General features: G+C 36.4%; 1 protein-coding gene and 1 long non-coding RNA gene across 4 annotated transcripts in view; one reads left to right on the top strand and one right to left on the bottom strand.

Annotated features, from left to right (window-relative positions):
- Nucleotides 1–10,584, top strand: part of LOC123714987 (E3 ubiquitin-protein ligase znrf2) — a 33,810-nt gene extending 23,226 nt beyond the window's left edge. For all 3 annotated transcript variants that reach the window (XM_045669723.1, XM_045669724.1, XM_045669725.1), the window contains 3 exons: nucleotides 9,727–9,822; nucleotides 9,960–10,065; nucleotides 10,147–10,584. In XM_045669723.1, the coding sequence (XP_045525679.1) occupies nucleotides 9,727–9,822; nucleotides 9,960–10,065; nucleotides 10,147–10,204 (260 nt within the window). In that variant the 3' untranslated portion in view covers nucleotides 10,205–10,584. The remainder of the gene's footprint in view (nucleotides 1–9,726; nucleotides 9,823–9,959; nucleotides 10,066–10,146) is intronic.
- LOC123714988 lies at nucleotides 8,044–8,858 on the bottom strand. The gene is made up of 2 exons (XR_006754384.1): nucleotides 8,486–8,858; nucleotides 8,044–8,352 (listed from the first exon to the last, which is right to left on the bottom strand). It is a non-coding gene; the product is annotated as an uncharacterized LOC123714988 (long non-coding RNA).
- Nucleotides 10,585–15,898: the final 5,314 nt, after the last annotated feature.

Here is a 15,898-nt window from a genome sequence, read left to right on the forward strand (position 1 = left end):
TTGAGCAGCTTTTTTAGAACTGTGAGCGTACACTTTATCATTTGTCTTATTGTAGTGTTCTTCACTCGTGAAAATTTTTGTCATCAGTAAAGAGCATATTTCTGTGCTTTTCATCTGCGTATCGCGACAGATGGCATTTTGATCAATCCACTCTCCTTAATTATAAAGATTGATTTAGAGCATGTCCTATATATGGACACAGCATCAACAGCCTTCGTAGTTCGATCTTTTCTGGTTTTCGACAGACGAAGTGTTGTTGTATCTTTTGATAGTAGGTACGATATACGAACATAATGTTTATACCTTTGCAAGGCGATCACTGCAATTATATTTTCTTTAACACCCCATTCCATATGATAATTTGATAATGAACACGAAAAATATGTGAAATAAGTTTTTAATATAATTAAAAGTTAAAAAATGTTTTAATGTTATACCTATTAAGTTTAAAATAAAAATGATATTACACAAAGTAAACAAAACTCTACGAAGAGTTATATAAGTCAAAACATAAATAAAAATTTAATTATTAAGTTTAAATGGTCAATAATAAAACTGTGTCAGCTAAGAGTTTCCCGAGTACTGTTATTTGCTATTGTTTCTGGTTTTCGAAGAATGAAATCATTTCACATTTCTCTTCTGACGTAAAAACACGTTACAGGTGCTTGATAATTTGTGTGCAATTACAGTTATCTTTCAAAGAACCTGTTATTGAACTAAAATGTCACCAATTTACATGTCTCACTATTATCTATTGTGGGGCGTGACTCATTGACACATTTCACTTTGGGAAAGTGTTGTAAACTAATTATTTTGAAATGATGCTTCCACGGAAGATTAGTTCTTTGAGGTTTAGAGGTTACAGTATTGCTCTCGAGCACAAATATTCGATGCATTCAATGTTCCGACTCGTGTCTAGACTGCAATTTAATTTAAAATAAAGTGTAGAAGGTATTTCCTATATCTTAAGAGCGGTTTTCGTGTGTTATGGGTTTGGTTCCGGGTTATTTTAAAAAGCCGTCGTCCTTTAAGGCGTATACCGTCTCGCCGCATCGATCGCAGGCGACGCCGGCGGACAACATTGTGCTGTACGGTGCACACTATTATTCTATTGTTACCCGTATATGCAGCGATAGTCTTGAATAAGTTATATATCGTAATATAATTTAGGAAATGTTGAGTCAAATATTAAATGAAATCACCAGATTACATTGATGGAACACAATTAACATAAATTAAACGCCTCAACACGTCAAACAACTCAACAAATCGCAATTTTGCTTATTTGTATTTAAGTATGTTTTTTTAATCAATATATTATTAGTTTTGTGAAAAGTCCTCATCTTTAAAAACAGGCATTGGAATCGTTCCCATCATTTTGATTGCGGTAAAAATTTAGAACAAGGGTTACCTCATACAAAAATGATTGCAATCAATATAATGAAGATCTGGTGTTCCCGTGTTCCATTTGGCATTTTCCAATGGCTGTGTGCCAGGCTGGCCGTGCTAATGCACTAACCGCGAGTTCGATACCCCTAAAACAATAACCCACTTTTGAGGGCATCTACATCAATGATTTTGCCAAGTGCTCTGATGATTACGGTGTTAACGAAAGGGGTGTCAGAATTACGTACTTCCGGATGACGGCAATTCAAGAGCTTCAAAATTAAAGCCATGTCTGTTAGGGGATTCAATTGTTGAGTATTCGATTTAGAGCTGTGCAACTCTGTTGTAAATTCGCTTCCGCGTTCTCTGATTGAAAGATGTTGTAGACGGTAGAGCTACTGTGACAAGCTTAAAAAAGGACTTTCCGAGGCTCTACTGGCTGTACGCTAGTCGCCGCTCGGCGCTCGTAACGGGCGGACGTAACTTTCACGTCCTAATAGATAGATCCTAGATATAATCGAAATTATCATCGCGTTTCTTGATTTTTATACATACAAAAGTATTTGTGCTATCGATTTGTATTTCGAGTAAGTTACTGAAATGCGGGTGAACGGTTTCAATAGGTGAAAGTGAACCGTGCTATATATACATATACATTGCCTTCTTCAGTCTCTCTATGTTCAAAAATTTAAAATTATTAGTATTCCTGGTTTTAAATAGTAACTAAAGCTGTTGTAAAATAATAACTAACAAATATTATATGATTATAATGTTGTTTTGCTGTACTTAGTGCATAATGAAATAAGTATTATTCTGATCTAAATGCTATAATATTGAATGCTGCTCTGCATCGCGTTTCGTCATTATGAAAGTCCATTAGATTGAACAATGAATAGTTCGCACTTCGTTCACTGTTTGGTTCACTGGTTCATATTAAAATCAAATGATCTATTAATTTAACGCTGCAAGTGTAAGTGAAGGCGGTGTTGCGCTATTAAGTGTCGATAATATTAAGCCCAGGCCTTAGTAAAAGTAAGGGATACGTGTTAATTGGTAATTGATTGTATCTACAGCTTCCCTTCTCCCGGGAATAATACCTGGATCCGGGCAATTCGTCATTCAATATAATAACTAAACAAATTTATGTAAATGAAAATAATCCATGTGATACGATACAATAATATAGACCAAACATTTATTAACATTGAATTGATGTTGAATCACGATGATAATATGAAGTAAATCTAAAATATACGTGCATATAAAGTAACATAGCCGATAGTGGTATGATTAAAGAGGAGGCCATAAACAAAATTACACGATAACGAACTTATTGATGTCAACATGGCATAATTTAACTTCTAACCACATTCATTTTCTATTTATAAGCGATGTTTGTGAAATTAAGCCGTACACGCGTAGTAAAAACCCTGTATTTTATTGATTTTTGTATATAAAAGACAGACGGTCCGCTCACTCATTCGTGCTTCAGATACCTAAACTAAAAATAGGCTGCAAACACTTCTTGTATGACGTCTATAATTTCATAGCGTATGCAGTTTATAACTATGTTACTACAACACTGTAACAAATTACAATTAATAACCACCATACCGCCCTAAGAAGTTGCGTTTAGGTCACGTGTTCGATTCATAGAAAAATTAAGACTTTTTAAGCTATTAATTCAGGATTCCTCTTTATTAATTAAATTGCTACGTCAACTGCAACGAGATATCACAAATAATATTATAAATAATAAATGGATTAAATAAAGCGATAAATAACTCCACTGGGGCAAATGGTCTGTACTCATGGAAAATGTGCAGTGGGTAGCAATAAATAGGTGGGTCAGGTGGTCAAGGCCGGGGTATCATGTTCGATTATATGTCGCCTTGTGCTTTTACCCTTTGCAAGTTGCGTGTCGAATAAGGTCTGAGATACGACTATTATTTTACACATGACCTTTGTTATTTCGGGAAGTTTAGCACTTGGCGCGCCGATTGTGGGAACTTAATGGCCGGATTAGCCCTGAAAGGTTCAATGATCTGAATTCACACCACTTTGCAGTCTTCGAGTGGTACTTGTGAATCATACACAATAGCGTAAGTTTCAGAGTATTAAGATAGATTTTTCCATATCGAGTAGATTGCCTTTGTTATTTACAATTCAGCCGTGACTGGTTAGTTGGCCCGTTAATATCCCAGCGATTTAAGCGTTTAAACGACGGTTCCTAGTTACTGCCGTTCTTAGAAAGCACTACGACATTTACTAGAGGCCAGTTTAAATTGTTCCCATTTGAGATTTTTATATAAAAATTGCGTTTAAAAATATGAAAATTAAATTAGTGGTAAATAGAATAACGCATACAGATTATCTACAACTCCTTGTAATATCCGACAGAATATCATCTACAGGACCGTGACCGGATTGAAGCAATCAGTTGTCCACAACAGAGGCTGAGGTATCGATGCTGAACCGACTTCGTACAATCGTAGACCTTATCATCTCCCACTTGACGCGAATATCCCTTGAAGATGAAACTTTGACGGGAAAAATGACGATCAAAATGTCCTTTGTTTGCACAGAGATGGCGATGATCGCTTTTGTTTTGTTCTTCGTAATAAATGTGCTTCTCATTTGTAATATGTGTGAGTTGTGATGTGGCGAGACTTTAGATTGTAAATGGTTTTCATCAAGATTTTAAAAGGCCATATTCTTATAGTAAAAATAAATAAATATATATTTGTTTGTTCGTTTAAGCCTGTTGACGACTACTGCTGGACGTACGCCACTCCTCTACATTTCCACTACGACCGGTTCCCCGCGCTCTGCACCGTCCTAGGTCATTTGTCCATCTAGTGGGAGGCCATCCAACGCTTTGCCGATTGGTCGTCAGTCTCCATTCCAAGAACTTTTTACCCCATCGGCCATTCATTCTTCGGGCAATGTGCTGTGCCCATTGCCATTTAAGCTTATACGTCCTTTTAATATTGTTTGGGATCAAGGATGAAGGATAAACCGTTTGCGGTGAGATATGATAAAAATCTTTAAAAATGTTTTACATTCCGTGTCTTTCCTAGTGAACGATAAGAGTACGTTGCCCTTCTTGATTTACAGTGAACTACCTATCACCGACCCCTGTATGCACTCGTTTATACCTATAGAAAGGTCGAATGACAAGTGCATAAAACACAGGTCGCAAGTGACGAGATGCAGTGACCCGGTGACACGCACGGGTCAATCAATAATCTATTAGCTTACACGCTCATACAGAATAATGGCATCGTTCCACAACACTCAGTTGTACTAGACACGCGGTTACTGGTATTAATGATAGTAAGTGTTCAGTTTGGTGAAAAGAGGCAATTAATTATAATTTCCTAAGCCAAGAAGGCCCACAACTAATAAAACGCGAGGCTGTGTAATTAACTTATCAGTTGAAAATTCTGTCAGCTTTGTACAAAAATTAGATGAATGGAAGTAAAGCGCGATAATTACTGAAAGTTTAAAAATAGCCAAAGCCCACAGGCGCTCCTCCAATTTATCTAAATAGACATTTTATGTAGCTTTATTCGACGAATTTAATGAAATATGAATTCAGAATAAGTTATCAATTAATCAATTGAGTATCGAATAAATAAAGCAACCTTTATTACCTCTGAAATTAGTACATCGTTTTTAATTTTAATATTTGAAATCAAAACATATCTAATCATAATGATTGATGGTAATCGATATGATCACTCGCCGATTATCGAGCTATCACTATTCGTTCTGGTAATCTGGTAATATTCTTTTATTTACTTAATGGTATATCTTTCCGCTTTACGATAAGTTTCTGGATGGTAAAGGTGTTTAAAAGTAATACTCAGTACAGTGTTGTGATAGTTAAACTTTCCACCGATTCGGTAAATCTTTATTATTCTAGTTCACGTCGTCGTCGTCATTAATCGCTTATAAATAAATTCATTAGCATTTCTTTTAATTTACCTTTATTCATGAATGTAACAAAAAATTTAACATTAACGTAGGCATACATTGACGCGATGAAGGATTAACACATAAAATAAGGGAGTTCATTAAATTATACTCCTATATTATACTCCTTATACGGTAACTACATTGCCTTATATTTATATTAACAGACTTTTGTTATAGTTTGAGAAGATCAGCTTGTGTTTTTGGTGTAGAAGAGAGATCATTTTAGTGGAAAACAAGACATTCGCGATATCCTTTGACCCTCCTTGAGTGACATGTTATACAATAATAATAAACATAATTAAAATACATTCATAGTATTTAAAAGCCTAATTTTGGCGACTTGAAGTTTATTCATTACTAGATGATCCGGTGAACTTCGTATCGCCTACATTTATTTTATCAATCTTAATACAACTTTTTTAAAGCAGACGAAAAAAAATTACGGATCTCATACAAAATTTCTGAAGGAATACATATTACAACCAAATGACAATTTTTTATTTCTAAAAAAAACCTCTATTATTTTATACCTAGGAACAGTTTTTATTGGAATATTCAATTGTCGTTCTAAGTATTTTGCTTTACTTATTATTTATGTTTCCCATCGTTCCCTTCCCATAGCTTCCATAAATATTTCAAAATCATAATTAGCCAAATCGGTCCAGCCATTCTCGAATTTTAGCGAGACAAACAAACAGCAATTAATTTTAATCTGTATAGAATATAGATAGATTACATAAACAAGCATAAATTTAATATCGTAAAAAGAGCCAAAAGAAATAAGCGTCTGGTTAATGAGCTGTCTTCCAATTTTGTAAGTAACGAGGAATGGAAAAGTTGTTTACTGCCCTACGTCGTTTGTGACGTATAAAGAGGTGACGCGCCAATGTCACTCTTGACCAGTCGGCCGCAAATCATTTGAACCTCTCGCTGTGAGTTCGAACCGCGTCTCCTCATCGACGGAAAAATCTGTTTTTTTAATTTATCGATATAAATGTTATGCTAATTATTTCCTGATTAGCTTTTGATACGATTCGCGAGTGGAACCTTTTTAAACGTGCAAACCCGTTGTGAATTATTGAACGATAAGAACTACTTTGGTGAATAATTAAACACTAAAAACTGTGATTTATGTCAAATATCAGAGTATAGTAAGTGATGAACCGGACGTAGCGTGGAGTTATGGGAATCATAATAGGGACCTGTGTCCCAGATTCGGAACCAGACGTGGCCTACGGCGCTCAGTCTCGACGCCCATCCCGCAGGATACTTTATTATGGTAAATAAATGAAACTATCATGTGCCGCCTAAGAAAAATAGTCTGAAACGTGTTTTTATTATTTACATAAGAAAATGATTATTTAAATGACAAAAGTAATCATTGTCATTTAGATATATAAATGTGCTTAAATATCAATAACAGACCACTCATTATTGATGGCGAGGTTTTATACGATGTATTAATGTATAAATTCATTTGTGGAATACTTGTTGATTAACTTACGTGTAGTTAAACTTTAAAATTACAAAATAAAACAAATACAAATTAAGTTTGTTACACTTTTCTTTTAGAATACGAAAAGTTGCAGTTAAGTATCATATTTTATAAGCGTGATAAACTACTTTTATGTCGCATTGATCTGATAAAATGGTAATATTATCGTTTCGAATTATCTAATATGACTAGGTTTCAAATTATTACTTAAGGAATGTCGTTCTGAGTGAGGCCACTGACCATACAAAGCTCTCAGGTGTAGATGTAGAGTTTGTTTGCTGATCACGTAGCGAATATCGTCATGCAGCCCTATTATGACCGACCTCTGGGCTCTTATCACCTACCGCCTTGTATCGCAGAGTTTTAATTTCATTATAAATCCATGCATTTTTTTATTTAATGTTTATCTTATCAGATACCAAGAAAAATATAATGATTGTGTAACTCTTTAATAAAATAATCACTGAGACTGACAACAACGTAAGCCCCAATGTGTGACATGACTGTATCTGTGTGTAACCAAGGAGCCCGATACCGAAATATACAATAAGGGTTTAAGAACGAGTAGAGACACGCGACTACTTGTTGATCGTTACAGGTTTACGACTAACGATCGATGAAAGGAACCTGCGTAAGGTTAAAGGTAATATTCATATTATTCACAAATCAATATACATTTCGTCTTCAGTTCGTATTTGAGTTAGTTATATCGCTATTGAAATATGAGCCGCTAATGTTTCTTTAACGCAAATTTCTAGAAGTCCTCGAATAGTCGAAATACACGAACAAAATTAGTTTCTAGACCTTGTTAGGCAAAATACCTCTTTTGCCGTAAAGTACTTGCACTCGGAAATCCTTGGCAAATGGCAAGGTTATTAAAATTTACCATTTTGAGAAACGCGAACAGCCACTCACGCCACTTAGCCTTACTTTCCGCGAGAAGCACGTAAATATCACGTTCCGGGGACGAGCACGTTCACGTCGCGTACTCTCGATATTGGATATTATCACGTTTTCAATTGATTTTAATGTTTAACTATGCTTGTAATAATTGATATTTGAGCGATAACAAGTCGTTTGTGTACTAATACCATAATATTAAAAGAAACAAACTGGAAGTAGGAAGACCGCTATGTAAGTTAACTGAGTTGTTTAGCTTATGGGTCGAAATGATCACAAAGTTGTCTAATTTTCGTTTAAAAGGTCTTTCGGCACCCCAACGTATATATAGGTATAATCTTTTTCGTTCTCTGGCAACACCAGCTTCTGATTAATCGTCTCCGTGGTCACTTGGCTCTGAATCGGGCAAGGGCACAGAGTCTGCGGCATGAAGGGCATACAGTAATACGGTGGGGGCTTCTTGCAAGGTGTGGTGATGCACGGTCGACGAGTCGTGGTTGTGCTGGTTGTGGAGGTCACGATTTTTTTCAATGGTAATTTTTGCGTCTGTTCTAAATCTTCGCAAGACTGCTCGGGACAGTCGGCTATTTCTAAAAAATCATTTAAGTTTTTTGATTCATTAAAATCATTACAGAAACATTTCATTTCGTACTCTTCAAACTTATAAATTACTAATTATTATCAGCGTTTATTTAAGACAGTTCAAAAGCTTTCCGAAGTTACCTTGCATAGGATAGCAGTCGTCCTTGGTAGTCAACCCACTTGTTGCTTGAATCCGTTCTATCCTTCTCTCTTTACACTCGGTACACATGGCGCAATAGACCTCCACCATCTCCGGCAAATCCGTCTTTTCTCTGCAGCGTCGACACGCCACTCTGCAGTCTACCACGGCAGCGCTATTAGGTATCAGTGATAGAAACGCTAGTGCCAAAAGCATCATACACTTGAAGGATTACAAGTTGAATTCGTCTGAAATGCCACTGTGGCATATGCTGTAAAAACATAGTATAAACTGTTATCGCGTTCACTTACAGATGAAATTCAAGCAATAAACGAATTATGTTATATTTCATAAGTTATTTTTACATTCGATATATTGAAAAATACACTTATTCGAAACCATAAAACAATGTCAATCACAAAGATATATTCCGGATATTTGTATATGTTATTCTGGAAATTGTCGTTGTGTGCTAAGTGATTCGGTTCGCATAGCTCCCCGCCCACTGAGGGTAACGGGTACACGGAAACCGCCCTCGACAGGAAATGGAAAAGTCTGTTTGGAACAGTGCAATATACTGTAGATACATTTTGCTATGTGCCTACAAAGCTACTTCTTTAATTATATATTAGGCAATACTTTAAATAATTAATTTATTGGCAATCATCGTATACATATTCCTTTAAATAGTTGTAACGGAAACTGTATGAATTGTTCAATATTCAACACGTAAAGTGAAAAGGCCAATATCCAAAAACTGATTTTACATTACAATTCAACTATAATATTATTACTATAGTCTATCAAAATATTTTGAACATTTTGAATATTAAGGCTGTTTTAATGAAATAGATTATAATGCTATCTGTACGTATACGTAATTTGGACATTAAAATTGCCGAAAGTGAATTATCTGAGATAGCCCAGCATTGCTATTAAATAAAACCTATTGAAATATACTACGAAAATAAAATATAGGTGGTTGTTGATCGTGTCGAGTTAGCACTATTTGTACCAAGAGTCTGCACCTACCACCTGCACCACCTTTACTAACTGCAATAAGCTCTATAGAGAGCACAAGAGAAATATTCTCCAAGGAGAATTTTTATTGTTAAACAACAGAGCTTTTAATAAATTTGTCTCAATATTATAGATATCATGGAGTCGTCGTAGATTTCGTAGATTTAGGCTACATACAACACAATCAATGAGGTTCTAATGATATCAATTGTTGCATTTACAGGAATCAAATGTCCAGTATGCAGCAAATTCGTACTGCCGGATGACATCGAATGTCATCTCGTCATGTGTCTCACCAGGCCTCGTCTGTCTTATAATGGTACGTTAAAGATTAGTCAGAAGATAAGCATTAGTCTGAGAAGTCGTAAAAATTGTCTGTTACTGTATAAGTAATGTAAACGAATATTATTATAAATAGCAATATCAGAATCTAATGAGGTAAACACGATGTTTCAGAGGATGTCCTGAGTGACTCAAAGGGCGAATGCGTAATTTGCCTGGAAGAGCTCTGCGCCGGCGACACCATCGCCCGCTTGCCCTGTCTCTGTATTTACCACAAGGGGTATGTAATCACATCTTTAATTACTTTGGCCAATCTCACGAAAGCCTCGCTGGAATATTCACTCCGTTATTTTCGTTTCAGATGTATAGACCAATGGTTCGAAGTGAACAGATCATGCCCCGAGCATCCCGGCGACTAGTGGTCGCGCGGCTGCCCCGTTGCCCATGTGTGCCATGTCGTGATGATGATAGTTTTATACAGTGAAGACTGCCGCCTCCGGGCCTTGTAAATATTACTGTGCTAGTGAGATGTTTTACCGTTTAATTAAATCTAAATAAAGACAATTGCGACGATAGAGGAAGCGCTGCGCGAAATTCACAGTGGAATTAAAATTTTACATGGTTCTAGTTTCGTTTGTTTATGAATAATTATATTGTATATTATTATGTATAGTGACGTTATGTTGCATAAGCGTAGTTGTTTTGGATTATCGCAGTACACATATCTGTTTAGCTTATGTATTATATCATTTGATCTTTTTTCATCTTGGTAATAAAGTTGATTTGTTTCTAAATTTTCGACGTTTGTTTTATTTGGCCATAATTAACATTTCATAACAAATGTACTATTAAATTGGATTCAGAAATCATTGTACCATAATATAATTAAACGTCATTAATTTATTTTCTTTGAAATGAAACATTAAAGATATTGCTAACACTTTTTATTTCTCAAATTTCTGAATTATAAAAATAATTAAATTTGATAAATCTCATTTCGTTTCAATTTGTTTGTAAAACATCGAACTGACTCCCGACTGAGTTACTCATTATAGCAATTTTGTGTCAGTGGTCGGTTTTCTTTACAAAACCGCCTTCTAAATTATGTAATATAATATTTGGTCCTTCAAGCATGGAGCGCTACAGCATTGTGTCATCTGGCAGTGTACCGCTGGCCATAGACGGCCCGCATGTCGCAGCCGAGACCGACTGCTCTAGAGAGGTCCCGCACGGCTATTTGCAGTTTCCATACTAAATTCATATCCTCAATACACGGACCGCTCGAGCAGTTACTGAGCGGTCGGAGCAGTCGCTCTGCGGTCGACTGCTTAGAGCTGCCGGACCCACCATACACGGACGCTTCAAGCGGTTGCTGCCGACCGCGCGCCACTCCCTCCCCGCTCCCGCTGAGTACCAATCCCTTCCTCTCGGCAGGCAACCCGAGACCCTCCCGGTCTAGGTTTTGTGACACAAAATATTGGGTCATTTGTACCAGTATGGCGGTTAAGAGATATATGTTTTCTTATTATTGAATGATTTGGAAGTTCTTATTAGGTCACTATAATGAATATTAAGTATAGCAACAGTTTTGACTCTCGATGTAAACAATACAAGTGCCTCACACATGAATACTAAGAATTTATTCAAGTATAGGAATAAAGCAACGCCATGCAAAACTTACATGAAAAAACAGATCTGCTCTAGTAATATATAATCAAAGAACGAGTCACAAGTATACTCTACATTGGAACAATCGGTAGGTATACTGTGCTGTAATATTGTCTTCTTTAATTCTGACATTTTGTACCTACTCAGCCTGCTGGTTAATTCGCCACTGGTATTAAAGGTGTAGGTAGGTGAGTAGGTGCTGCGGTTGCATTCCTTATCACCGTGACCTGCGAAAGATCCTAATAAAGGTTTTGAGATAATAAATATTATTTCATTACAAACTTTTAATTGAATTGCACTTTTAAATGATGCTTTGCCATTCCTCCAGTCAATTCCGATGGGTTGTTGGCTAAATGTGGATGTAGTGAAGGAGAGGTGGTGGCCTCGGATGGAAGCAGTTGTGTAAAAACCTCTTCACTGAGCATTTGTCCTACAACAGCCTTCACTTGCGACGAGCGGTGCTTGCCAAGCAGCTGCGTGTGTTTTGACGACTGCGTGTTGTGTGTTAGTGTTGTTCGAAATACATAATTTCAATTTAATCATTTTTGATGAGGGTTATCCCAAATATTTTTTCTCGGCCGATCGTCACATTTATTAGTTGAGTTATTGTTGAGATTTACTCGGGTTACGTTAGACACATTTTTACTTTGATATATACTTTTTGTTAATTACAATTTATTCCAACCTAAACTAATTTTATTAAACCTCCACTATTTAGAATTTTATAGTGAGTGTTTAGTGCGTTTTTGAGAACTATCGTTAGGCAAGGTATCTCTTTGTTCCCAAACAAATAGAATTTCTAAAAATCCTTACGGCTGATAGTATTGTGTGACTTTCTTCCTGGTAAGAAGATATTGTAACGAGATATGTACACCGAACCGTTCTTTGTGGTACAAGTGTAGTATGTAAGCAACTGCGGATCCAGGGGGGGGCCCCCTGAGCCGGTTCCAGGACCACTAATTGAACATAATGATTTTATTTATATATATACCACCATACAGATTTTATGTAACTACATACCTTCAATATTTAATTAATTTAATACAATATAATAACTTTGTATGATTTTGATAACGAACGAATCGAAAACGTAACGTCAAGCTAGACCTAACCTCAATCGAAATCGGAACGACTAAACTTCAACATATCATAATATACTTCTATGTTAAAAAACTAAACTTTCTTTCTACCTATAATGTGTTTATAACTGTACCTTTATAAGAATTCTTAAAACCATAATTAAATCGTGGCTAAGATCTTGAATGGTTGAAGATCGCCTAACCGGCCTGGCACTTCTCCACGTTCCAAGTTATATAATATATTAACTTCCAGTTTGTCTGTTTATATTTTATTTGTTGGAAACCGTTGTCGTACCATCTCTTCACTTTTGCGGAGTTTTGCGCCATACCTCTAGCTGGTAAATACCACGGTTATGGAATATAAATAGACTGCCTCATTTCGTGCGTGATAATACTTAAAAAGCACCTCCTAGACTTTGCCCTAGAAAAGGGGCTCATTTCCGATGAGCAGTTTGGCTTCAGGCTGGCCCACTCGTGCGTCCATCAAGTCCATAGAATCACGGAGCACATCCTTTCCGGGATGAATAGCTCCCTGAAACCGAAAGCCATGGGTGCGCTCTTCTTCGACATAGCGAAGGCTTTCGACAAGGTCTGGCACAACGGCTTGGTTTACAATCTTTACAACCTTCAAGTGCCATTGAGACTCGTATCGTACATGACTTCTTGTCCGACCAATCAATGCGACCCATTAGGGCCGGAGTCCCTCAAGGCTCGATCCTCTCGCCCCTTCTGTTCACGCTGTATACCGGCGACATCCCTAGGGCTCCCAATGTGGAGCTAGTCCTCTATGCCGATGACACCGCTCTCTATACCACTCATAAAGACATCGTGACACAAAGAGGTGTCATCGTGGAGCGACTCAGACGTCGCTAGGCGAATGGTTTCGGAAATGGGGCTTCCAAATAAATCCCGAGAAATGCGAAGCAGTTCCATTTTTAAAATAAAAAGTGCGTTATATTGCTTTAAGTCTTCAAGAGAAGATGGCAATATGTACAAATTATTATGTGCTAAGTTTTTCAAGTGTACAATAAAGAATAATTATTTTAAAGTACAGTACTTACATACATTATTAAAACACCTACTTTTTACTTGTATTTATTGTTATCAAAATTAAATTATTAGTTCTTGACTTGACCAGGCGCCAGAGCTGGATCCGCCCTTGTATGTAAGTACATAGATTCGAAAATCTTTTCATCAATTTGTGTGTGGATGCATCATGCAACATGCATGTCTACTCTCGATTTGAGTACAGACATACAATTTAAATTCGAATTATCGCATCGTAATGGTACCTTCAATAGTAAGTTGGTGAAAAAACAGCATTCAATAACTATTTTATCAGCTGTATACGAGAGAGAGGCAATACCTACCCAGGTAATGGAGGCACCCTGTTAAAACTGAGTTTTATGAGCAAAAAAACTTTAATGGCCTGTAGGTATTCACATTGTTGGAATGAAATAATATTCCATGTGCTTGTGTGGTTTAATTTAATTTTATAAGTGTATGTATTTAAAATGTGTTTAGATTTCAATGAACATTGGGTAACTGCTGACACCGTTGACATCCTAAATTTTTACAGCTGACGGTGCATGATACACCGACAGTTCACTTAAATTATATTATACAATAGTGAATAGTTTTAAACTGATTAAGTAGATATCTCAGGGGACCTTGGTTGGAACCCCTCCAAGTAATTTGGAGTTGGAATTGCGTTAAAGTATCAAAAAAATGAAATATACTTTTGTGTATTGTATAGAAATTCTTTTAACGAAACTTACATTTAATACTTTTCTCTGAATGATTATAATATTTTAACCAGCGTGTATTTGTGAGAGCAAAAAAAAGCAAAACATGTGAAACAAAATGCAAACCACTATTTTGAATATAGATTTTGACAGAAATTACACTGACATATTCAATCCGTTACTTTCAAGTTTACGTGAATGTGGTTCTATTTGTGCGTTTATTTTATTTGGATTTTTTTGGAACTTCCTATTTTACAATCGAGGCAATTGATTTATAGCACTATTAATTAATATTTTCTACATGTTAACTGTTACACTACCATGTTAACTAGGTCTTGGTTAAGTTAGGTCCGCATTTATCTGAGTTCCCTGGGTTGAATGCCTAGTGCGACCCCCGGGGGACTCAATGCGGTGCCGGACGTCATTCATTCAGAATGAATGTGTCCGGCATAGCAGGCGATATGGAGGGCTCAGGAGGAAATTTTAGTGGGTCGGGTTTCTCACCTCTGATTAGCAGAGGGATAAGAGTTAACCATCCCCACAGTCTCCGCGATAGCGACTGCATGCGCTCGCGGGCCTGCAGTTGTGCATTTTTACCTCCTTCAATAAAAAAAAAGGTCCACATTTATAACTACATCGATTCAGACAACCTCAACTGATGTGTTACTAGTCTGTTCTACCCCTAGAATGTTATATTAAATCTGTAGGAGGGAGAGCAGCCCCCACCCGCTGTAACTCCGCCACTCCGGCTTTTCAGTCCACCTTAGCAGCTACGGCTTGCGTAATGCCTGTGCTTTGGTACGCAAGAGTAGAGGGGCTGCAAGCAAAATAAATATTACTTAATCTAACCTAACAATAGATAATAATAGGTTATTTAGAATAATTAGCTTATTGAATGTGTTAGTTGTGGCATGGTAAAAGAGCAGAAAAAATCAGACCAATAGTCCTAACGCTTTCTATAGTTGCACTCAAAGTTGATATCCAAAAAAATAAGAAAAATTAGATTCTACCCCATACAATATAAAAGAAGGCTGTCTTCCAGATGTTCTCAATAATCGAAAACAATTACAGATTGAAGTTATCAAAGAAAGAGAACAAGGGAGATTGGCAATCCTTAAATATTATTACGGATAGAAAATGCCATAGATTTCTTCAAGGGTTTATTTCTTGATAATCAATGAGGAATTTATGAACACAAATTAATCGCAGAAATGCACTTATAACACACAAACACTCGGTGTTTATCTCTTGATGTCGCATTCGAAACAAGGAATAAATGAGGCTTAATTATTATTAATTATCAGGTTATTTAGACAGCTCCGGCGCTACGGGAAATGCAGCCCCTCCACCCTTGCAAACAAAAAAAAAACACAGCTTTTTATTCACTCCCTTGACTATTCAGTCAACCTCGACCTCAATGTTGTCCTAAATAAATGCGGGCCTAACTTAACCAATATCTAGTTTACATGTAGATAAATATTAATGTAACAGTTAAACAATTACCTCGATTGGAAAATATAGCCATGTTTTGAAAAATCCAAATAAAATAAACGCAGAAGCACATTCACATAAACTTGAAAGTAACGGATTAAATCTGTCGATGTAATTTCTGTCAAAACCA

This window comes from Pieris brassicae, chromosome 10 (genome assembly GCF_905147105.1).
Source record: "Pieris brassicae chromosome 10, ilPieBrab1.1, whole genome shotgun sequence".
NCBI classification, from domain to species: Eukaryota; Metazoa; Arthropoda; class Insecta; order Lepidoptera; family Pieridae; genus Pieris; species Pieris brassicae.